General features: G+C 52.1%; 4 protein-coding genes across 4 annotated transcripts; 2 read left to right on the forward strand and 2 right to left on the reverse strand.

The window, feature by feature from the left end:
- Positions 1–406: 406 nt before the first annotated feature.
- Positions 407–10,450, reverse strand: NRPS8-1 (Nonribosomal peptide synthetase 8; the record flags this gene model as incomplete). The annotated part of the gene is made up of 6 exons (XM_032030385.1): positions 407–592; positions 647–2,082; positions 2,131–2,184; positions 2,233–6,882; positions 6,932–10,267; positions 10,324–10,450. The coding sequence occupies 6 exons, from the start codon at positions 10,448–10,450 to the stop codon at positions 407–409; spliced, it is 9,789 nt and encodes a 3,262-aa protein (XP_031893218.1).
- Positions 10,451–14,174: 3,724 nt separating this feature from the next.
- ustP-7 (Peptidase S41 family protein ustP) lies at positions 14,175–16,574 on the forward strand (the record flags this gene model as incomplete). The annotated part of the gene is made up of 2 exons (XM_032030396.1): positions 14,175–14,609; positions 14,661–16,574. The coding sequence occupies 2 exons, from the start codon at positions 14,175–14,177 to the stop codon at positions 16,572–16,574; spliced, it is 2,349 nt and encodes a 782-aa protein (XP_031893219.1).
- Positions 16,575–18,474: 1,900 nt separating this feature from the next.
- CGGC5_v004964 (Methyltransferase) lies at positions 18,475–19,389 on the reverse strand (the record flags this gene model as incomplete). The annotated part of the gene is made up of 1 exon (XM_032030408.2): positions 18,475–19,389. One exon carries the CDS (start codon positions 19,387–19,389, stop codon positions 18,475–18,477), a length of 915 nt encoding a protein of 304 aa, XP_031893575.2.
- Positions 19,390–21,366: 1,977 nt separating this feature from the next.
- On the forward strand, positions 21,367–23,451 carry terR (Terrein cluster-specific transcription factor terR; the record flags this gene model as incomplete). Its single annotated transcript, XM_032030419.1, has 7 exons — positions 21,367–21,624; positions 21,675–21,972; positions 22,029–22,050; positions 22,107–22,368; positions 22,424–22,630; positions 22,688–23,172; positions 23,223–23,451. The coding sequence occupies 7 exons, from the start codon at positions 21,367–21,369 to the stop codon at positions 23,449–23,451; spliced, it is 1,761 nt and encodes a 586-aa protein (XP_031893574.1).
- Between the last annotated feature and the right edge of the window lie 357 nt (positions 23,452–23,808).

Genomic DNA, 23,808 nt, shown 5'->3' on the forward strand with positions numbered 1-23,808 from the left:
TAGAATTGTTTGGCGTTAAGCTTACAGGTAAAGCCAGAATCATTGCGAAGAAATACCATTATTTGACGTCAATATTCGGTGTGATGGGGCCAAATAAGCTTATCCGTGATAAAGTGCATCCCACATTTCGGTAACCCATCATTCGGCTCTATGGGCCGAGCCACTAGTGATGCTGTATTGAGAAACAAAGAGCAAGAAGCCGGTCGAAGCTGGTGATACGTTTAGAATCCACAGACGCTCGAGTGGTGCCTGTACCACAATGACCAAGTGCACTATATGAGAGAATTGATAGCCAGTACACAGTCAGAAGTGGACTTGAAGCAGAAAAAACAAAAAGTCCCTATCTCAATTGAAGTACACAATATTTATCTATTAGAATTGTCTCATGGTCTTCGGCGATCAGTAATTATGAATTCAACACAGCCTTCATATCTCCAACCGTCCTATGCCTGCCACCGACCAGCATCTGAAGAATGCGACAGTAGGCCTCCGCTAACGTGTTCAGCGTCTGCTTCGAAAAAAGAGACTCGTAGTAGGTCAAGGATGCATCGAGTTTAGAAGGTTCCTCGTTGAAAGCAAGGACTAAGAGTTGCTGCAAATCGGTGTTAGTCTCGGGCCACTCGTGTAAATCACTCCGATGGCTTACCTCGTGCGGATCCTGCTTCCAGACGGACTTGAAATTAACATCTGTATCACCTCCGGAATACTTCACTTTTCTGTAGTTGACAAGAGTATTGAAGAGTCCAGTCTTTTGGCAACCGAGCTGTCGCTCCACTTCCGTCAGATCGAAGATCTTGTGCCTCAAACTGAGGATGCTGTCCTCTTGAAACGCGCGCAAAGCATCCACCAGGACGGTTGAGTCTTTGACGGCTGCCCGGGCTATCATAAGCGACAACATTGGCCCTACGATGTCGTCGGCATGAGGCAGGTCAATGTCGCGATCCGACACAAGGTGGCCGAAGCAAATGGTTGCATGGCCCGTGTACACGTGCAGGACCATCGCCCATGTGAATTGCAACAGATTAGACAGCGTGATACCAGCTTCGCGGAGGAAATACCGCATCTCGTCCGTGATGTCCAGAGAGAAGTTGACGGCACCCATGGAGTGATGGTCGCTGCCGTTTACCATGGACTCCGACGGAACCATGTACGGCTTCACATCCTTCAACTTATTGACCCAAAACTGGTTGCTGGCGGGAATGTCTCGGGTCTGTGAGAGCTGCTGAACGTAGCTTCCAAACCCGGCGGGCAGCGTTGCAGGTGCAGGTGTTTGTCCCCGGTAAAAGCTTGCAAAGTCCGCAAAGACGTGATCCAAGCTGACGTGGTCTATGACGATGTGGCCCATGACGAGGTGAACATAGACTTGCTGGTCCAGAGTCATCAAGATCCGAACAGACAACGGTGGGGCGTTGTTCTTGAAGAGAGACATCCGGGTAGCGTTGAGGTGACCTTGGCTCTGGGTGATGGCATCTGCTTCAGACATTGCTGAGAGGGTTGCGATGTCGGCCTTGTGCCTCTTCAAGACTTTCTGAATGACTTTGCCTGCTGCCTGGTCGGGGATGAAGACGGTTCTCAGAATGGCATGGCGGTCTACTGTCTGTTGCCAGGCTTGGAACAACCGGTTGAGGTTTACAGCGGCACCATCATCGATGCCCTTCAGTAGGACAAGGCTGTTGAAGAGGTATGGTTTCTGGGGCTTCTTGACGAAGGCCCGGTACATTCGCTCTTGAAACGGCGTGCAGGGGACGACAGCTTCGACATTGCCGTCTCTGGCGGAGAGATACTTGACGAATGGTGAGTGATGGATCGGCTCTTCGGGTGATCCAGGAGGCGTGGGCATTATCGGCATGAAGGGTTCTCTCGGGGTAGTTGGCGCAGATACAGATGTGATGGTTCGAGTGGCAACGGGCGAGGCGGCCGAGGTGTTGGCCCGAGACATTGGTGGCCGAGCCGTCACGATGACGTCTGGAACAGGCTTTGGAGTCGCAATAACTGCAAGTTGCTTCACTGTTGGGTTGGCAAGGACGTCTTGGGTCGTAACGTGGAGGCCAGCAGTTTTGCAAAGACGCATCACTTGCATCGCTATGTGTCTTGTTAGCCTCGGATTCGATGATTATGCGGAGAACTCACCGTAGATGGAGTCACCTCCCAGTCTGAAGAATGACTGGTCAAGCGCTATGCGGTCTTGAATTGTTAGCTTCGCGTCTTTCAGTGGTGATATTATGAACTCACCAGGATCCATGCCCAAGACCTCTCCCCAAATCTTTCGGATGGTTTCCTCAATCTCAGACCCATGCTGAGTCTCAGCGCCGGCGTGTTGGCTTAGCTCGAGAACCGACTGGAGGACTGCTTTGTCAAGACCTTCCACCCAATTCGTGACACGCTGGCGATCCAGCTTAAGTGACAATTGCACCGGCAGACTCTGCACGATGAGCCATGTTTCCGGTATCATGTAGTGGGGCAGATCCTTCTCCAGCATAGACGTGATATCGTCCAACGTTTGGCTCACTCTCTTGCGACCCTCGTCACCTAAAGCTTCCTTGTTGACCGTCTTGAGAGCCTGGACACCGTAATTGCCTGTATCGAGCCCCGCAGAAAGAGCAGTCAAGCTCGCGACCGCAACGAGTCGGCCCTTCAGAAGACCAACCTTGGGCATAAACACCATGCTGTGTTGAATGACACCGGAAAGCTTATTGAGGTGATGCTGAATCTCACCCAACTCCACACGCTGACCACGGATTTTGACTTGAGAATGATCCTTGCGTCGCTGGATGAGAAGACTACCATCTTCGGCAAACCTGACGAGATCACCCGTCTTGTACATTTTCCTCTCAGGCGGGCTGCTGCCAAAGATTGACTCAGCCTGAACAGCCCATGAAGGAGGGTCGATGAAGGCAGCGTCGGTCTTGGCATCGTCGTTGAGGTAGCCCTTTCCTACGATCGGTCCGTCGAGGAGCAACTCGCCCACCGCACCGACGGGCATCAAGATCTCTTGGTTGTCGGGGTGCACAATCCATCCTCGGCAACCGATGGGGAAACCAATGTTCGTGGCGTCCGTCTCAGGCGTGAAGCGAAGACCTACGGTGCTGGTGACCGAACACTCAGTCGGGCCGTAACTTGGCCGCATGTGTATCTTGTCTGCCCATCGAGCCACCAGATCTTGACCCATGGGTTCCGCGTGCACGGTGATGAACTTGACCGACTTCAGGTCATATGGGTCCAGAGTTCGAAGGAAGGAGGGAGTAAAAGCGGCCCAGTTGACCTTCTTTCGTTCCACGAAGCCGGGAATGTCAGTCATGCGTTCCTTTTCGGATGGGATGCAGATGCAACCGCCCGCAACCAGCACAGTGAAGATCTCCTCGAGCGATGCGTCGAAGCAGTAGTTGGTGAACTGGAGGACGCGAGAGTTGGCCCGGATCTGGAGCCATGATCTGTTTGCTACCACAGCTGAACAGAATGACTTGTGCTGAATCACCACTCCTTTGGGTGTGCCCGTCGTTCCTGATGTGAAGATGATGTAGAGGGTGTTGAAGGGCTCCGCAGAAGCAGAGACGACATCGTTCACGTTCGGTGTCGGCAGTCCCACGACTGACGGTTTGTTCACAATTAGGATTGTGTCAACCTGAGACACGAAGTTCTCGTATTGCTCCAATGAAGCCAGCCCAATTCGTGCCTTGGTCTGCTTGATGACGAACTCAGTCCTCTTCGGCGCGCCCTTGGGATCGATGTGAACGAATGCTGCGCCAGCCTTGGCGACGGCGAGCATGGAAACAACTGCCCACATGGACTTCTCGAAGCACAGAACAACCACCTCATCTGGTTTGGCCCCGATGGCTTGTAGCTGGGCGGCGAGTTTCGTGGACAAGAGGTCCAGCTGCGCGTAGGTGAGATCGCCGTCCCAGGAGGAGATGGCAGGTTTTGCAGGCTGGCGAAGTGTTGTCTCTGAGATCATTTCGTGGATGCAGCGCTTGCTGGTTTCGAGTTCAACGGAGTTCCATTCCTGCAGCTGGTCCCTATCCATGTCGGTGGCGAGGCAGAGCTCGCTGATGCTGACGTCTGGATCTCGGATCATCATCTGCACGGCGGCAATGTAGACCGATAGCAGACGTTGTGCTTGAGTCTCGGAGAGGAAATGGTGCGGATACTCGAGCGTGACCTCAAGATGGTCTTGATCTTGGGTTATGCAGACGGCGAGATCGTATTCGCTCGTGTCGTGGGCGTACAGCAGCTCTGTTGTGACGCTTGAGGAAGGAGACGCCGCGCTGGTCTTCTGGAAGTTGAGAATGGTGTTGAACATGTCGTCGCCGGTTCTCTTCACAGAATGCTGGATACGAGCCAGGGAAATTGTTTGCCGAGACATGTGCGCAATGCCGTCTTCCCACATGGCTTTGATAGCGTCAGAAACCTTTGTCGTCGGAGTGAGGTGAGACCTAACAGGCACGATGCTGGCCATAGGTCCTATAATCTCCTGAGCTCCCACAATTGGCGCATCCCGGCCATGCGAAAGTAGCCCAAAGACTACGTCGTCAGAGTTCAGATACGTGGATAAGACCACGCTCCAGGCCGTTTGGAAGATAATCGGGAGAGTCACGTCCAGTGACCGGCAAGCCTTCTCCAGAGAGGCCGTGTTCGGGAAGGCGGATGATGTGCGAGCGAACTCCATGTGCTGGCCGGAGGTAACCTTTGCGTGGGAAAGCTTTGGAAATTGGCAGCTAGTAGCACCATCTAGATAACGTGTCCAGTAGCTGATGATGTCAGCCATGTTCTGCTCCGAGGTGTACTTGATGTAGTTCGAGTACGGGCATGCATCGCCTCTCGGTCGGCATTCGTATGCGTCCAGGAAATTCCGGATCAGAAGCCTCGACGTCGTGCCATCGGTGATGATGTGGTTCTTGTCCAGGAAGCAGTAGACCGAGCCATCTTTAGCTGAGTAGATCCGCAACTTGTGTAGGATCTTGCCACTGAGAGGGGACGGCCCACGTGAAGTGGACTGTTTCTCCCAGAGCTCCTGCAGGTCTTCTTCATCCTCGAGTCTCAAAATCTCAATCTCAGGCGCCACAGCTTTCACAACAACCTGCAGGAAACCTCCGTCGTCCTCTTCCAGGAACACGGTACGCAGGATGGGATGGGCTGCGACAACCTGTTTCCAGGCCGTATAGAGCTTCTCGGGCTGTATGGGGTCGTCTCCAGATAGCTTGAAGAGAAAATGTTGGCTGTAGACATTGCTGGGTTTCTTCAACTGGGAAAGCATGAGACTGTCTTGAATCGGGGAGCAAGGATAAACAGCTTCAATCTGGCTTGGTTGGAGGCGGAGTTTGGACTTTGCCAAGCCCATGACAGATATGAGTCTCTTTGAGTTGAGGCCAACTGAAGGAGGAAGGTTTTCGATGGGCGAATCGGGAAGGTCTTGAGTCGCCAGTCTATTGGTGACATGCTCGAAGCTCTGCTCAAGCTGAGACACCCAATCTTTGAGCTGATCTTGGTGGTTCATCTGAGAGTTCCACTCCACCTCGATCGACAACTGTTCGTCCTTCATCACCGCAAGGATAGAGATGAGGGAGTATCTCGTCGAATCGGCGCGCTGTTGACGTCTCAGTTCTGACAGTCTTGATTGAAGGCCATCATCGCATCTGTTGAAAAGTGAAGCTTGTCTCTCAAACTGTTGGAAGGCGCCGAGGTAGTTCAGAGTGATTTCCATCGGCCAGTGGCGGTGCTTGAACGCATCGATACCCTCGCTGTTGAGGAACCGTGACATGAAATATGGCAGCCCACTCAACGGAGTGTTAGCGCGGAGCTCGCGGACACTGTTCAGCGTCGCTAGACTATCATCGTGATGCTGAACGAGGACAGGTAAGAACGTCGTGAACCAACCCACGGTTTCCCATGGATTCATATCGTGAGAGAATGTCTCTCGGCCGTGTCCTTCAATGAAGACCGCGGGGGAGCGTCCGAACGTTTCGTAAAATGACTCCCCGATGGCAGCGATCATGATATCCAAGGCCGCGAAGTTCGAGGTACCGCGCGCAGAGGACAGAGATTTCGTCAACTCCGGAGTCAGCGAGATTTTATGAGTGACGGTAGACTTGAAGGTGTTGCTCTTGTCGTCCATACTCCAGAATGCTAGGTCAGTTGAGGGTATCTTGTTTACGGATGGCAGGACCTCATCGATCTGCAGATCCGCGGCGTGTTGTTTCTGAGCATGACACCATGATTGGAATGTTGTAGCCTCCGCCTCTATCTGGCCGCCGAAGAGAAGGAAGTTCTCTAGCTCGCGGAAGAGGGTTCGCCAAGACACAGTGTCGACAACAAGATGGTGGATCGTGATGGAAAGTAGCGTTTGTCGTCTCGACTCGAAGAAGTCGATTCCTACTAAAGGCCCAGAGGCAATGTTGAGCGATCGCTTGGACTCGCTGATGCATTCAACGACATAGTCGAGTTGATCTCGGCTGTGGAACCTCGCCCGGCAATTCTGGTGCAATTCCGAGTTCGTGGTCCTCTGAGCCCATTCGCCGTTGTGGCAGTCGAATCGGGCGCGAAGCATAGGGTGGGCTTCTATGAGAGACTCGAAAGCACTAAGCAGAGTTTCTTGGTCGACCTTCTTTGTCACCTGCACAACCATGGTCTGCTGATCCAGGCTGTCTCCGGTGGGCGAGGCCTGGAAGTGAAGCTGCTGGATAGGCGAGAGGGGAAACGGCTCTCCGGCCGCTGGCTCAACTGCTAATTCTGAAGCGGCAACGGGCTTATGATTGTCCTGCGTGATTCGAGAAGTCGATTTGGCCAGACGCTCAATAGATCGGGATCGTAGAACGTCAGCGGCCGATACATTGAGGCCTTTCTGTCTCGCCATGCTGCTGACCGTCATTGCAGATATCGAATCACCCCCTGAAATGATGTTAGTGACGTATTACATCAAGCCTATCTGAAGACTTACCGAGGTAGTAGAAGGAACTGTTCCACCGGATCTCTTCCTCGGGCGCGTTTAATACTTCGCTCCAGATACTTCTCAATAGCAGCTCTGTCTCGTTTCCTGGGCGCTCAGAGTTCTCATCTTGCAACCGGGACAGGAAGCTGGTATACTGGTCCTGAGTGAGATGCTCGAGGTACTTATTCAATCGTTTCCGATCAATTTTCCCAGAGGAGTTCCCCGGCATGGACTTCAAGACGATCCACAGTTCCGGACTCATGTAGGGTGGAATTCTGTCGAGGAGGAAGTCTCTGATTTGACTGATGTGCTCTGACCAAGAACCACTCAAAGTCTCAATCGGTGTCGACAGCGTCATAATCGCAGAGTGTGTCGTCGTGCTAGCTTCAGCCAAAGTCACGAACGCGACTAGCCTTTTAGCACATGGCACTGCCTTGGGAACAAGAGCGAGACAATGCTGGACACTTGGCTCTAGCACCAGCTGTTGTTCAATCTCCCCGAGCTCCATTCGTTGGCCCCTGAGCTTGACCTGGCCGTCCCGACGTCCTACGAAGTGAAGCTTTCCGTCAGAGTCATACTTGACGAGATCTCCAGTCCGGTAGAGCCGTTTCTCAGGTGCCCACGTAAGACCAGTCACGAACGCCTCATCCGTCAGTTCTGGACTGTCTAAGTAGCCTCGGGCCAGGATTGGACCCTCCATGAGCAGCTCTCCTACAGCCCCAACGGCTTGTAGAACATTGGGGTCTTCCTGTCGCACAACCCATGCAGAACATCCCGGAACTGGGGTGCCGATGTTCGTTGGATCACCGTCAGCGGACATTTCTGCTCCGATGGTGCTGGTCACACAACATTCGGATGGTCCGTAGACTTGTATCAGCTTCGTCTGGCCTGGGTTCGCCCAAGTCTGGACGTTCTTCCCCGACATGGCCTCGCCTCCGAGAACCATGGTCTTCATTGTTGGCATGAGACTCGGGCTCAGCATTTCAGCGAAGGAGGGAGTCAGATGAGCCCAGTTTGCTTTCGATTTCGTCGCGAAAGCCGCCAAGTCAGGGATACTCAGTCGTGCGCTTTCGGACGGGACGCAGAGGCAAGCACCCTGCGCGAACGTCGTGAGGTGATCTTCCATGCTGGTATCGAATCCGTACGAGGCAAATTGAAGGACACGAGATGCGGAATCAATCTGAATGCCCTTGCTGTGGGCTCGGGCAGCATAAGAATACGATCCGTGCTCGATGACAACACCTTTTGGAGTTCCGGTAGACCCTGACGTGAAGATCACATAGGCTGGGTCCTTGGGGGTGACGGTCGGAAGAGGCGGTACGGTCTTTGCCGAAGCAATAGCTGACAGTTGCTCTTCGTCTAGTTCCAAGACATTGCGGGCTGAGGAGGCCAAGTCTGAAGCTTGTTGTGGTGAGCAGATGATCAGTCCATGATCTTCCGAGATTCCTAGCTGTTTGAGAATCTCCTGGATTCTCGCAGGAGGGTTAGATAAGTCTAGTGGGACGAATGCGTTTCCACTCTTCATCACGGCTAAGAGAGCCACAGAGTACCACCTTGACTTCTGAAAGCAGAGAGGGACGTATGACCCAGGGCCTATGCCAAGATTTGTGATGTAGCTGGCGACATGAGTCGCTGCGGCGTCGAGTTCTTGGTAAGTCATCTCGCCATCCCACGCACAGATCGCAGGCGCATCAGGCTGGGAACGAGCTCTCTCCTCTATGAGGCGATGAACACAGGTTGGCGACAATTCCGGAAGTGAGTTTTGGTGGTTCCATTCTGTGATGTCTCGCAAGCCTTGTGGGCTGATCGCCGCGGTGGACCGGACGGAGGTATCCGGCTCACTTGCCTCAACGAGACTCTTGAGAATGGCAGAAAATGTGTGAGAAACACCCTTCGCCATTGCTGGGGACAAAGTGCCTGTTGAGTAGGCTAGCCGTACGCGGATGTCGGAATCGGAATAGACAACCTTCAGGACGATGTCGAAGTCCGACGCATTATGTGATGCGACTAGCTTGAACATGTTGCTAGTCTCATTGCTCAAGGTGGGGGAGTAGTAGGAGGTCATTATCGTGTTGAATAGCTTGCTCTCGTTCGTGCCCAGAATTCGCTGTACTTTGCCAATGGAGAAGCATTGATGTGGAAGAGAGTGAACAAAATCGTGTCTGATCTCACCCAAGAGGTCGCTGAGAGACTTGCTCGTCATATCGCGCACTCGACAGACTAACAAGTTCATCATGGGCCCAACGATCTCAGAGACTCCGAGTATAGGTAAACTGCGTCCAGAAGAGAGGTAGCCGAAGCACACGTTGGAGTCGCCGGTGTATGTGTGGAGAACGAGAGCCCAAACGGCCTGCAGCGTGTTCGATACTGTTGCGTTGAAATTGCGGCAGAAGTTCCGCAGCTGCTCAAGTGAGGTGTCCAGAGACATCTCCAGGACCTCAAAAGACCCACCATCTCCCTTCATGTTGTCGTTCATGGTTGGGAAGTAACATGGCTCTGCTCCGTCGAGATAGTCGATCCAGTAATCCAGTGCGCCGTCCTCATCCACTTGATTCCGTAGATGGTCGATATACTTTCCGTAGCCTGTGGCAGGCCCGAGACTTGGAACTCCTCTCAAGCCCTTCACGAGCTCTTCGACGATAATCATGAGAGAGCTGCCATCCACGGTCAGATGATTAAGATCCACCTGAAAGAAGACTCTTCCGTGATGTTGCTTTTTTAAGCTGGCGTAGATAATGATTTGATGTTGATCGTCCCCATTTTCTCCGTCATCAATTGCACCGTCGTGGAATTTTCGATGCACTTCCGATTCCTCATCGTAGTGACTGATCTTCACCTGCCCCGGCTTGTTCTTGAGTACAACTGCGTCAAGTAGGCGGCCTGACGTGGGGTCCGCAGTCTCGATGTAAACTGTCCGAAGAGTTTGGTGTCGTTGAACGATGTCGTTCCAAGCGCCCTTGAACCTATCAAAGTCAAACGCGGAGTCTGCTTCGAATAATCCGCGTGACCGGTAAAGCCGCTTGGAGCTCATCTTCTGGCCGATGTACATATTCTCCTGCATAGGACTGCAGGGGTAGATGTCCTCGACGTCATCTAGGCTCACACCGTACTTTGCCTTCAGTTCATCGAACACCTTGGTGAAGTCGTACTCTGAAGGCATCAGGTGGTACGTCTCGTCTCTATCAGAGCCTTTTCTGCTTGAAGATCCGGCTTCATCTCCCTCCGCAGCCTTCTCTGCATAGGCTGCTACATCGACTAATGGCTTGTGGAGAAGATCTTGGAAGCGCACTGCGAGCCCCTGTTCTGTGCATTTCTGGAATAGAGTCACGGCTCTAAAAGAATCGCCTGTACATGTCATCAGTGATCGAAGTGATACGGGAAGACGATATTGTGATGCTCACCGCCAAGAGAAACAAATGATGAGCCATCGTCAATATCCTCGACTGAAATGGAAAGGACGGTGGAGCAGAGGGCTTTGAGCCGTTGCATAGCTCCCTCGCTCCCGTTACTGGAAGCCGCTCCGTTCATAATGAACAACTACTATTATCCGCTTGTAATCAGAAATGAATATGAAAAATCTAGTCGCAATGGCGATGCAGGCGGTCCACTCTGAACGAGGAATGAATACGCAACGGTCCAGATCACAAAAAGGCCGAGTCAGGTATCAGAAAAGTGACGTTGGATAAGCAGCAGGCTGTATCTGAACTGTCAAAACTGCTTGTGGCGATTGCGTCCCAGGGCAGTCCCAGGTAGACCATGTGATTTCCAGCGGCCAACAATTGGCTTTGGAAACCTTTTCGTGCAAGAGTCGGCGAAACGGCGCGTACCCCGTTCCGACATGCCTGTGATGCCGCGTCCAGAATGAGCCACATACACCCCAGCGATCACGTCTCGGACCGAAGTCTAACTCTAATGCCGACCACACCAACCAGCCTGCGAAACCTCTTAACAGAGGCAAATCCCCCAAAACTTCAGCTCGCTTGGAAACGAACATCAGATCTTACTGGCATTGTTGACACGTCTGTTAGGGAATGTCAGTGCGCATGACACCTACATTGCCGCCGATGTAGACATGCAACCGCCAAGACTCTCGTCTGATGTGGCAGACGACACACGAATACTACGAGCCAATCGTATCGACCATTTCGCTTCGAAATCATGAAAATCAGGAGGATCATTGGATTCCTACGTGATGCGTTGGGGAGGATCTTTGGCCATAGCTAGATTCAAGCTTCCTGTTCCCGTTGCCCAGCCGGCTGGCTGCAATCATAGCCAACTCAGTTTCCCACGGACCTCAATGTCTTGACAACTCAATTAAAAGGCGAGGAACCAGGCCCGATTGGTTCATGATACAAAGAACCGTTTAAATATTCAACGGCGCCGTGCCAGTTGGATGTAACACGCGTCTGCATGGCTGACTGGGAGCCATGCTGGCGGGCTGTTCCACTTGAGACGGCAAGGCGAGGCATCATTCAAACAAGTTTCTGGATGTTTGGTCTCTACATCCAGTCCTGTCCAATGAAATTCAAAAGTCATGGTGTGGCCAACCACGTGTCGTAGTCCGGAACTGGCACATTTTGGCAACCCAAGCGAAGATATTCTCGCCGCCAAGACCTGCGTAGTATCATCACCACGCACGCTTAGCAATTCGCGAGAACTAGGGAGCTGAAATAAGCCCAATGTTTCTCTCGACTTTTGGCTTCTGGTGTTTACTTTAGCATTTCGGTTCATCGGTGGTGGTGTTCATTAATCTTGAAGATTAGTTTCGTTGATTGCCGAACGATGACGTGCTGCTCAAGATTGCACCCTGCGTGCTGTTTCCGGTTTGAATGAAAGCCGAAAGGTCCTTGCATATGATGCAATCATGCAATCGCTGGAGCCTGCCAGCCAAAAACAAGGGGAACAAGTCCCCACCGCGCCGTCCACTGCTCCGGGACAAATGTCAAGACCGAACGGCTTTTGTTGTTGCCGTGGATCGGCTGCGGAGGGCGAAAAGTCGGCCGGCTGCGGGGACCGGCGGACAGAACTTCACTGAAGCCGACACCGAGCATTTTCATCACAACTTCTGCCAGAGTTCACACAGAAACCAAGCGGCTTACTTTCCGCCAATTCAGACTTTGCCGGGGATGTTATTAGCGTTACAGCGGTCGGACGGCTAAGGCGGATTCGGTGTGCCTTAAAGGCGACCGTGCTTGGTCTGAAATTCCGTTGCTTTGATGTAGTGCTGATCACAGGCAGTAAACTGCATCATTATCTGCAAGCTTTGGGGAACGGCGGTGGGGAAATTGAAGAAACCTCAGCGACCATACCTGCTCCAACAAATAGCCCCGTCTGATTAGAGTTGACAGGGCAGTAAACAAGTTTGGTATCCTCAATTGCGCTGAAGTTTGACGAGAAGGATAAGCAAACTGGGCCACAGGAAGAACTTTCGAACAAGAATGAAAGCAGAATATGACCAGATTGGGACACTCGTACATGTATTGTGTGTAGGCACCACCGAAAGCTCCGGCTGGTGGCGCCTTGACTCTGCTCAGCCAGGGCCCGCATTGCAGGTACGGGATGGATATGCAGTGAGCCGGCAGCAGAGCCAAGTGCCTTCAGGTGTTCAAAAATAGGTCACAACAGGCGGCAGCAACGGTATTTGGCTGCCTGCCAGCCCCTGTAAGCCAAGCCACCCTCGAGGGAACTGGTAATCCTTTAGCCTAGGGCTGAACATGTCAATGGTCGCTCTTCACCAACGTTCACTCTTGATGATCAGCTGATGAGATGAATAGAGACCGCGATGTTCGGGAACCGTCTGCATCAGTAATGGATGTGCAGTGCCTCCTACAGATCCTTGGGCCGGCGCATTCGTCCTCCGGCTGCAACCTCCGCACCGGTGCGGACTATGACTCCATTTGACTTCGAATTCTTCGCATGATTCGCCCGTTTTGTCCGTACGTGTCGGTGCAAATGACCGCGGTGATGCTGAGCTTCTGCTCACTACATTGGTCACAAGCAAGATCGATCAACAACTCTATTTTTCTGACTTAATGGCCCGACAGAATTCACAGACGATTCGGTAGACTTTCCAGAAGGCTCTTAGAATAGCCTACGTCCAGTCTTTGCCCACTCACAATAAAATTCAATTCGAGAGTTCGGACGAGATGATGGGCACTTTCGTCTTACTGCGATCACGGTCCTACAATCTGGAATCGTATGTCAACGGCGTCGACTGAGCCTCACTCACATCATCACAGGCCTGGTGATTCTGCAATGGATGCCGTATACGGTAGCTCGAATACAGGACATGTTCAGGTTGACAATAGCGGGCTGCAGGGCATGCTTGAAAATGCTGACATCGGGGCTTTTACTTGCTCAACTGTGCCTCCCACCTGCAGGCTTTGATTGCGCCGATCCTGGAGGATCTCATCTCCACGTGTTAGCGCGCCACACCCCTGCAGCCCTGCTCTCCCTGTGTCGCTGTCCCTTGAAACGCGCCACGATCTCACCGCCAGGCGCGAAGCGGCATCGTACTTGTCTGCGTTCTCGGGGCTGTCGATTGCCTGACTTCACTGTGTTGAAGGGTTGAGATTTCAACAGCCTGACGAAGAGGGCTGTCATATCCATGAAGCCGACACCTCATCATGCGGCTCTCTTGGCACATGAACAAAGAGACACACGCTCACCGGCCAACGTCAGACCTTTCCATTCCCGCACTGAGCATCATGTTGAAGGGCCAAAACTCCCAAGTAAGCCGGGGCCGTTTACGAACCCCAAATCAACCCAATAGAAGCACAACAAGGCCGGGAGTGGAGGCTGAGATGGACGCCAGCTCACGGCACTAAACAGACTAGCACCGGCCCGGTAAGCTATTGGACCCTCCAAGCTGAGCCCACCCAAACTGTTCTGCCTGGCTAGTGCCGCCACACAGCCTCTTCCCGCCGCTGCGTTAAGGTTACTCTTCGCTTGTTGTCGCTCGCGATTTCCCCAGGCGCGGTTCATGGGGCTGGGTAAGCTTGGTGGAGAGTAAAGAAAGACACCAGCAGGATGGCACCGACACTAGAGAGCATGTCATGTCGGTCAGCATATTGGATTATAATAGTCAACAGAACTCCCGTCGTTCTAGTTCATGTTTGGTTCATCAGTCTGTGTCTTGGCTACAACACCGAAGAGTTATAACGGATACGAGAGCGCCATTGTTTTCTCTTTCTTTCTTCCATCATTTGATTTGACGAGACACAATAGAGTGTTCTCTTCGCACATTTTCATCATGCGGTCAACCTTCACTTGGGCGCTGGCCCTCGTCGGCACAGTTTCTGCCGCCAACCTCCACGCGGCTAACAAGGCCAATGCCAAACCGACAACTACCACGGCACCATCACAAGACGCTTGCGGTATCGTGAAGGCCGAGGCCGAATCAATACTTGCAGCGGCCCCCACCGCAACCGCTGCCTGGGTAAAACCGTCGCTAGCATACAACTGCCTGCATTCAGTACCCGTTGATAAAGAGAGAGACTTGGACCTTCTGAACTACCTCGAACCTTACCTTGAATTTCAAAGCACATTGGAACCTTTGTCACACCCACCTGAGGGATACCTAATTCCTGGAGTTGATGTCCTAAGCGGTATTGGACAAATTCGTGCCAAGTTGAGCAAGGATCAATACAAGAGCCAGTTGGACTTTGCATTAGAACTCAAATACCTGGTAAGACCAACCTTATTCTATCGACTGACATAATTATTTACAACGGATCAGTTCTTCCAAGCATCCGACGGCCACTTCACCTATAACCCAGCTATCCTCAGTATCTTCGGCTTTACCAGCTTGAATGGGGTAGTATCGGTCGCAGACGAAGTAACAGGAATTCCAAGAGTCTATCTCCGAAGCGATTTCGAGAAGTCAGTCGCCAACGACACCGATGTCTACGATATCGAAAGCATTGACGGCACTCCTATCTGCGAGTTCATCGAAGCCCAGGCTACCCGGCAGCTGACCCAGGATCCCGATGCCAAGTACAACAAAATGTTTACGAACCCAGCGCAGTTTGCTAGGGGGTCAACTGCGGGCTTCACTGTCCGTCTCCCTGGCGACTGCCCTGATGAGGAAATTATCAAGTTCACGAACGATACAACTTATACGAACGAACTCTACGCCAAGGTCTCCAGGACAACGCTTGAATGGCTCGACACTGCCGAGAAGCTTCACAACCACTTCGAAGTCCCGGCTACAACCACTTCAGCGGCAGCCAGCACGACAGCCCCTTCAAAATCAACATCTGTGGCCAGCTCTACCCCCAGCCCGACCTCCCTCCCAGGCTACCCAAAGCCAGTAGCTTTCCACAAGCATGAGTGGATCTCGGGTTACTTCATGGAAGGCAAAGGTTATGAGGATACCGCTGTTCTTGCTGTTCTGGGGTTCACCCCATGGACTATCTCCAAGCCGAACGGCACATTCGAGATTCTAGAGGCTTTCCGTACGGTCGCCGAGTTCCTGGAAAAGGCTAAGGACGCCGGGAAGAAGAAACTCATCATCGATGTTCAGGGGAACGGTGGTGGCTTCGTCGCCGCAGGATTCCAACTTTACAACCAACTCTTCCCCAAGACCACCGACATCTGGGATGGTAGCCGTATCCGTGCCACCGAGGCCTTCAATGCAATTGGCATTACCGCCTGGGATTCCTCGCCTGATGTCTTGGATATCTTCGTTGGAACATATCTCGATGAGAATCAAAAGCCGTACAAGGACTGGGAAGACCTATTCGGGCCTGAGGTCGTCGCTGGCCAGAATACCACCAAGCTACTTCGTTACAACCAGACGGAGTTGTCCTACTCGAAGACCAAGGGAGATCCGCTTTTCGCCCCTGAGAATATTGTTATCGTAACCGACGGTGGCTGTGCATCGACTTGCACGATTTTCACTGGTCTGATGGTCCGGGAACAGGGCGTCCGCACGATTGCCCTCGGCGGTCGTCCCATGGAGACAGCCATGCAAGCAGTCGGTGGCGTTGAGGGTGCTCAGGTTCTGCAGTTCACTGACCTGAGACAAACAATCATGCAGGTCAGTCGTGATGCCGTCAAGACCAACAACACGAAGTATCTCAAGGAGGCATTCGACGTTCTGCCCGATATCGGCGAGCCTCCTCTCCTCCCGCCCCTAGCCAGCTCTGGTAGCTTCAACTACCGCAACGCCTATGCCCGCGAGAACGCCCACGGTGAGCCCGAGCAGTTCATATACGAAGCAGCCAACTGCCGCCTCTTCTATACGGAGAAGATGATCGTGGACCCCGTTGCTGTTTGGACTGCCAGCTATGATGCCACCTGGAACAAGGGCAAGTGCGTTGCCAGATCGACCGTCAACACGGATGACACCATTGGCGATAAAACCGTCGCATACAGCGCTGGTGTCAAGAGTAAGGCGTCGGCTTACGCCGGACCGGGTGCCCTGTCTTACAAGGGTGCCTACGAGGCTTCTCGGCCATACGTCCAGAAGAAGAAGGGTTCCCAGAAGCGAGCAGTTGAAGACGCCGACTTGAACCCTCCCGACGATTTTGAGTACGAGTTCAAGTACCGGATTGGTGACATCGAGGAGTACGTCCAGGAGAATGTTCCCGAGGACTGGGAATATGAGCAGAAGCACAGAATTGGTTTTGCCCAGGCAGTCGACTTTTGATAATATTCATGCGGTATATAGGAAGCATGGATGATGGATGATGGATGATTGGTTTATGGCAAATGTAACTGCTTTCATGTTTTGACAGATTACGCTTTCGCTGGCACTCCCCCGTATGACAGAGCATTAGACAATTACTGATACCCAATGAAGAATGTGTGTTCGGCATATGCCACCGGTACAGTTGCAGCTTAAATAAGTCAATTAATTTCGCCGTGGAGAATTCGATGTAAGCTCATGATTCCCTTGCAAAAGGTTTCTTTCGTGATACGACACTTCAAATAGTACCGTCTCCGTATTGTCGCATCTAGTGTTACTTCGGCTATGCCCACCGAACAATACTGTGCATCATCTTTTACCCGCTTTCTGCTTCTTTCAAGATGCCTAGGTTCAACTCAACAGTAATCTCGATTACCGTCATTAACCTTAGACTGACTCGGGCTCACCACACTAAGTGGGCTATGCAGATCTCCGCGGCTCCATAACACTACGGCTGTGCCGTGATATCAAACACTGCGTCAGTGCTTCAAGCGAGGCTCTTCAAGATGAGGCGGGAGTCGGGGCAATGCTAAATGATTCTGAAATAACTTGATAAACTGTATCAAACGTTGACTATCTAGTGTGAGAACTAATGAATCAGGATGATTCCACATCCCTTTGGCCCGCGGCTATTGCGATCGCACTTTTAGACTGTACCGGCCATGCGGATACTCTGGTTAAAGTTCAGACAGAGGTGACCTTCAACTGTAACTATCACTTCTCCTAAAGGCGACTCCAAAAATACGGGTATTCGTCGAATACCACCTAATAGGCGCAATATTATTGCCAATCATTAACGTGGTTGATAAGCGAGTCGATCAGACAAGCGAGTCGATCACCTTAGCAAAATTATAGTAGGCTGCACGCGAAAATTTGGTAAGAAATTGTTAAGACGTACTAACAATTTCTTACCAAATTTTCGCGTGCAGCCTACTATAATTTTGCTAAGGTGATCGACTCGCTTGTCTGATCGACTCGCTTATCAACCACGTTATGTAATGCAGCTTTACCGGTCAATTATTCATTCAACACCATTAATTCGTGCCTTCGTATCAATTTGCCCGGTAAACATGGTCAACGGTTCGAGAACACCCCTTGACACGTGGATTTGCCCACTTGTAATACTCCAGTCTCCCCAGACTATTCGGCGTTACTACCCTGCCCCCGATCTTCAAGCAACTCCAGATAAAGAGACAACGGTCCACAACCCCACAACGAGGGACATTGGAGGACACATGAATCGTGCTCTGCGTGTTTTCTCCTCGACCCCAGTTTCAGCGAGCAAAACTACTCAGGCTACCTATCAAAGAGTTGAAATAAGCTTTTTTCCCACTCGGCGGATTGATCCGAATTTGGTGTCAACACCCCGGCTGGTCCCTTAACCCACCTGCAGTTTCCGAGGGGGCAGGCCGCCTCTTCGATGAAGAAGTGGCACAATGTGTTCCAAGCTCTCTAGTGGCGGTAGGAACACGGAAGAACGATCCGAGAATCGTCCAATCAGGGCTTACGCATAGGAAAAGCTGCTCGCTATTTCTATTGCACCGAGAGTTGGGAACTTTCGTAGAGCTATGGTCAACTGCGTCAGACTACTTGCGTGCCGATCGACCGAATGCGAGTTGCTCGGGAACAGACAAACGCCAAAGGCGAAACTGGTAGCTTGCCTCATGGTTTCTTTCTCTAGCATAACCTAAGTCATGTTTTCTTTTACAGTATGTTATGGATTCATGGATGCTGTTTCCGCAGTTCTAAATATGCCAATTGTCTCTTCCGCTCTCCCGTGATTATGGATAATGGCAGGATAGCCTGTACATTCAGACAAGCTTGAACCTGGTCAACCATACCCTGTAGAGCTTCTTAACGCTCAACCCCTCTTTCTAGCGAGTATCATGTGAACCTGCCATTGCAACTCCAATGGCCCGCCTCCCACCGCTTGTTCAATCTCCTTCCACTTTGGTGAATTCCAAGAATCCTCCGTAAACCCAAAACGCATTGACTCCAGGGATTGCTTGAGCCACTCAACCGTGGCTGAAATTTGCCAATCCTCGTTATCGTCAATGGAGACACGCTCTGAAGTTCCCAAGTGGGCGACTGGATCCTCCGTACCCTCCATTGGCTCATAATCCTTGGCATACCACCCGTCCCGACAGTTCACCTCAACTCGCTTCACATCCTGCCACACATCATCTAGAAGTGGCACGCAGTCCATGCCGTGAAACATTTGACGCGCAGCTCGCTTCCAGTTTTCAGTCATCCACTCTTGCTTGAGCAAATGCGCGGCATGTTCCCCAATGAAACTCTTGAAAGCTGCATTGGCGACCTTGTTATTGGTGATTCCTGGAAACGGCCCGTAGATGACAGCTGCAAATGTCCCACCGGGTCGGAGGCTCTTTGCGATGTTCTCCGCGGTTGGTCCGAGGACAGTCCAGTGGATCGATTCGCACGCCATTGCAAAGTCGACGTGCTCCAGTCCGGCGGGTGGATCCCAGGGGTCTTCACCACGACAGGTTCGGTACGAGAATTCGGTCCCGGGGAAGCGGTCTTTGAACCGAGCACGGCAGTCCGCGATGTTGATCTCTCGCGGTTCGGTAAGCACAACATGCTTCAGCGGTGGAGTTGTGTGCGTCAATAGTCCTTCGGCACCGTTTCCGCTGCCCGAGCCAATGTCGTGAGCGCTTGTAAGAGGTCCTTGATGGTAACTCGTCCAGAGCTTCCACATTGAGTCCGGGTAAGGCGGCCTGTGATCGACATAGTGCTTCGCCTCTTTAGCAATGGCCATCTTGGGCGGTTTGTTGACATCTGGCTGATGGGTAGTGAGGGGTGTGGTCATTGTTGACAAGGGACAGCAGCGTGGGGGTCGGTGTTAGGTGTTTTCGAGGGGCTTGGGGCAGCCTGATCTCGATTGAGAATGGAAAGTGAGGCGAGCCGGCGGCGGCGGGCAGTGATTCCGAGTGTTCGTAAGCGGGCTGTCGTATTGGTCTTGAGCAAGGGGTCCACTGAGTCTACTTATTGCTGCAGTCGGTATGAAATCTTGAGTGATGATCTTCGGTTCCGGAATTCCAGTCCGCTGCATTCGCTATCACAAGCCGAGCAAAGTGCTAGTTGAAGATTCACAGGGTATCCCACTCACTCTCGGCACCGGCGGGATTAGGATGAAGAAAGATGCTAGACCATGGACCGAGTCGGAGCGTATTGAGATGCTCCAGGGGCCTGACTCAATTCACAGTTGCATTGGTTTAAGGTTTGAGGTGTTGATTGTCAGGTCATCCTAAATACGCGCGTTGATCGAGCATATAACCGCTTCTTCTGGCTACCACCGAGCTGCCACGCAACTCTGAGAGTTAAGATTTGGCGCTGGTAATGCTAGTGGAAGTTTGTCAGTGTTGTTTCGCGGTGCCTGACTCAACGTCAGCTTCCGAGTTAACTGCGTAGAACTATCCAAGACTGCAGGCGGGGCGGGACGAAAAATGAAACCATTGGTTTTCTAGAGACTTTATTTGAGTTGATATCTTGGCAAAATCTATCCCATACTTGATTTGCAGAATCTTGCGTGCTCAATGTGAGCGGGTAGATGCGAAATGAGTGGGCTCCGTGGATACAAATTCAGACTGCCCGAGCGGTTTTTTGGGCGGGTCCTGAGGGGTTGGGACCAGACTCTGGGGTTTCCTTATCCATGCTACCGGTGTCTAGGGATGTCAAGGGTTGGGCGAGTCATCCACAAAGCATAACACCTGCTGGACATGCCAGGTAAGTGGCGCGAAACCAGCGCAGCGTTACGCGGTGAGGGGAACTCAAAGTTAAAAAAAGTAAATAACCGCATGGCTATCACAACACCGAGAGAACCGCTCAATCTCTGTAGAGAGAGCTACCCTTGAGCATCTGGGAAAGCTGGTCCCGGCCGAAACAATTCGGCTTCTTAGGGTCTGTAGTTAGACTCTAGAGCTGGAGAAGCTTGGACACGCTTGAACAACATGGGCACAGGGTTCCCGTCGTTGACAGACACCATGCCACGGGAACCGTCCCATGGAGGGGTGTTCCCGCCTTGGTTGATATTTAGTCAAGTCCAATACCGTCTGAATCCATCCAAGTGTGAACCTTAAGAGAGTAATCCTCCTTCCTCGTTGGCAAACTCAGCTTCAATAGTATTTAGACCAAGCTAATCTTGCATTTCACACGGCACCGCCCGTCAAGTCGCGAGGCCATATGCCGTCGGGATTCTGCTCAACTCTCTGTTAGCTTTCGCCTCAACATTCTAGAAGACTTTCAGGCGGTTCGGCTGTCAAGCCTTTTCTGGACAAACCAACATGCGAAGAATCACACGTCGAAGGGGCGCCTGCCAAGCGTGCAGGTCTAGGAAAGTACGATGTGAGTGAACAGTACTGTTGTTGGTGAAGCATACTCTGACATAATGAAGGTGACGGAGCAGACCCATGTCTCAATTGTGATGTACGAGAGATATGCCTCTGTGTCAAATAAATTTCTGACTGTGTGCATGTAGCGTAACGGACAAGCATGTTACTATCCGCCTTTAGCCCCCAGACCTCGTCGATCGACCGCGCCAGGAACGAACACCAACTCACAACCTCCCAATGTCCGTAGACTCGATATCAACACTAATGACAGTCTCCCACCGTACGATGCATGGCAACAGCTCACATGCGATGGCACGCTGCTGACGCCCATTTCGACCGACGATACTGTGAACAATGATGAGAGGGGGGATATGGACGGCTTAAACTGCTTATTACAATTCTCAATGCCCGATGCCTATTCGAGCAGTCGGCAAGATGAACACCCGGGCATGTTGGATCTGCCCTTGCCGGGAGAGGATGAGTTGATGGATTTACTCGACACAACACCGTCGGACTCCAACTCTGCAGGATTCAACTTCGACATGCCGTCTCCGATGATCGACAACAAGTTCTCCGCTTCACCAGCACCGCAAACAACAAGTCAACGAGATAATGCACAACAGTCCAGACCAGAAACGACCAGCCCACCTGATTACAACATGGTACGCCTGTATGCAAAAGCAGTCGTGATTTGCCTTCTGACTATTGGCAGCTTTTCAATTTCGATGAAGCGACCGAAACGAGGAAACTGGCAACCGAAAGACATGAAAAGACGCCAAATCCTCGCGATTCACCAGTGGAGGTAGACTTTGCGGCGTCGAGTCTGTACGGCCTGCCAAGCTACATCGCTCGAAGCAGCAAAGAGCCTCGCCGAACAGAGATGATCAAAACCGTCAACGGACTCAAGCGCGAACTCTGCGGCAACCGTGTAATGCCAGCAAACAAGAGCCCACATGATCGCTCCAGACGGTGGCCAGATAGCGACATCACCATGTCACGTTATTGCGATGGTAGGTCTTTCGAAAAGACTGAATGGGGCTCACTGCTAATGATGCGCTCTCTACAGCGTGCTTCGAAGATTGTTGCCCGTAAGTTGATGATGGATTACCTGCATGAGAATAAAGACAACTGACATGTGATATAGAATCAGCAACTTGCTTACCAGACAAACAGTCGATAAGATAATCAAACAGTCGCGAGAAGCCGATGCCAGCCCGCTGGCTACGGCATTCGTAGAGGCAATCATGTCAATCGGATACTATACCGCCTGCCAACGTAGTCGGGAGCCACCTACACCGGATGAGGCTCGCGATGCCCAACGGCGGCTTGGAACAGCGTTAGGCCTTTACAAGACCATTCAAGGTTGCCCGAACAGCTTACTGAAGCTCCAGGCGACGCTTCTCATGGTGCGACACCACACACAGCAAGCTACTCCGAGATTCACTTACTGACATCTTGCAGGCCGTTATCGCATGCATGTGCGATGAGTCACTTGTCTGGGAAAAGATCACGGGGGCAGTTTGCTGCGCGAGGGACCTTCGTTTGGTCCACTCCGCAAGGGGTCAGCAGCCGAACATGAGCGAGCAAGAGCAAGAACTGGCACAGCGCAGCGTATGGTTTCTTTACAGCCTGGAGACTGAATATGCTATTCATCACGGAATGCTTCCCGTGAGCTTTCCACCGAGACGACCAAATTTGAAACGCCCTTTTGCTAACGTTGCTCAGATTCTCGATCTCGGCTGGGGCAGTCAATTTCCCTCATTCGACCGCGGCGACGACATGGTCGCTGTGTCCTACACGTTTTCAGAGCTACTCCACTCGGTGCTCAAGTTCCAGTACAGCCCGCGTGCACTGAACAAGTCGACCTCTGCATACGACCGACGGGACCGTCTGCAAGCCAGCTGCCACGTCCTCAACGAGTGGGTGACGGGACTCCCGGCTCCTCTGAACGAGGCGCACAATGCCAAGACGCTGCAGGGGATCAAGGACGACCGGCAGTTGAGGAAGGCTTTCCGCGTGTTCTGCATGTATCACCGGGCTGTCTTCTTCGTGCACTGCCCATGGATTACACCCTTATTATCGGAAGACGGGGAAATGGCGGGAGTTGCCGGGCAGATGCGGGACAGGTGCATGGAGCGCTGTGCCGAGTCGGCCTTTGCCGTAGTCAAGTTGGCAAACAGCGGTCTATTCTGGGAGAAGGGACTCGAAAGGTATGCTGTCTATCCACATCACAATTTGTCTATGAAACTGACCAGGCCAGGGACATTGGTTCGCCAAGCACACGGTGGGGAGACATGGGCCATCTTCTTCTGGTCTCTCTCTGCTTCATCGTGTACTATCTCATGAATGGTGAAAAGGGCAATCGCAAGGCAGCCATGCCTTATCTTGCAATTTGTGGCGGTCTTTTTGGAAGGCTCAGCCTCGAGAGTGATGAAGCATCGTTGATGGATCATTATCTGGAGTTGATTCAAGTAGTGAGAGCTGGTTAGACTTTCTTGGGGCATTTTCACAGGCATAGCAAGCAACGCAACGACGGCATTAGACCAGAATGAGATCAACGATTGCATAGGTAGCGAATACGAATGAACTTTCTTTTATCCAGGTTGCAACTCACATCTTACTTCAATGATGCCGAAAGGCGTTGCCGAAATGGCACGATTATCGTCTTTCAGAAGGATCGTCACGCCCTTGGCAGAAATCTTAGCCGCTCGCTTAGAAGGGGCTCAGCCGCCTGACAACGGCAGTTGTAAATGTGCCAATCTTGCCACGCAGGATATCAGATATCACAATACTGCTCATCTGGACCGAGGCGCCCCGGCTTGGGGCCTTAAGATACGCGACACAGA

Source organism: Colletotrichum fructicola, assembly GCF_000319635.2.
Source record: "Colletotrichum fructicola Nara gc5 chromosome Unknown KSG_Nara_v1_contig03, whole genome shotgun sequence".
In the NCBI taxonomy this organism is placed as follows: domain Eukaryota; kingdom Fungi; phylum Ascomycota; class Sordariomycetes; order Glomerellales; family Glomerellaceae; genus Colletotrichum; species Colletotrichum fructicola.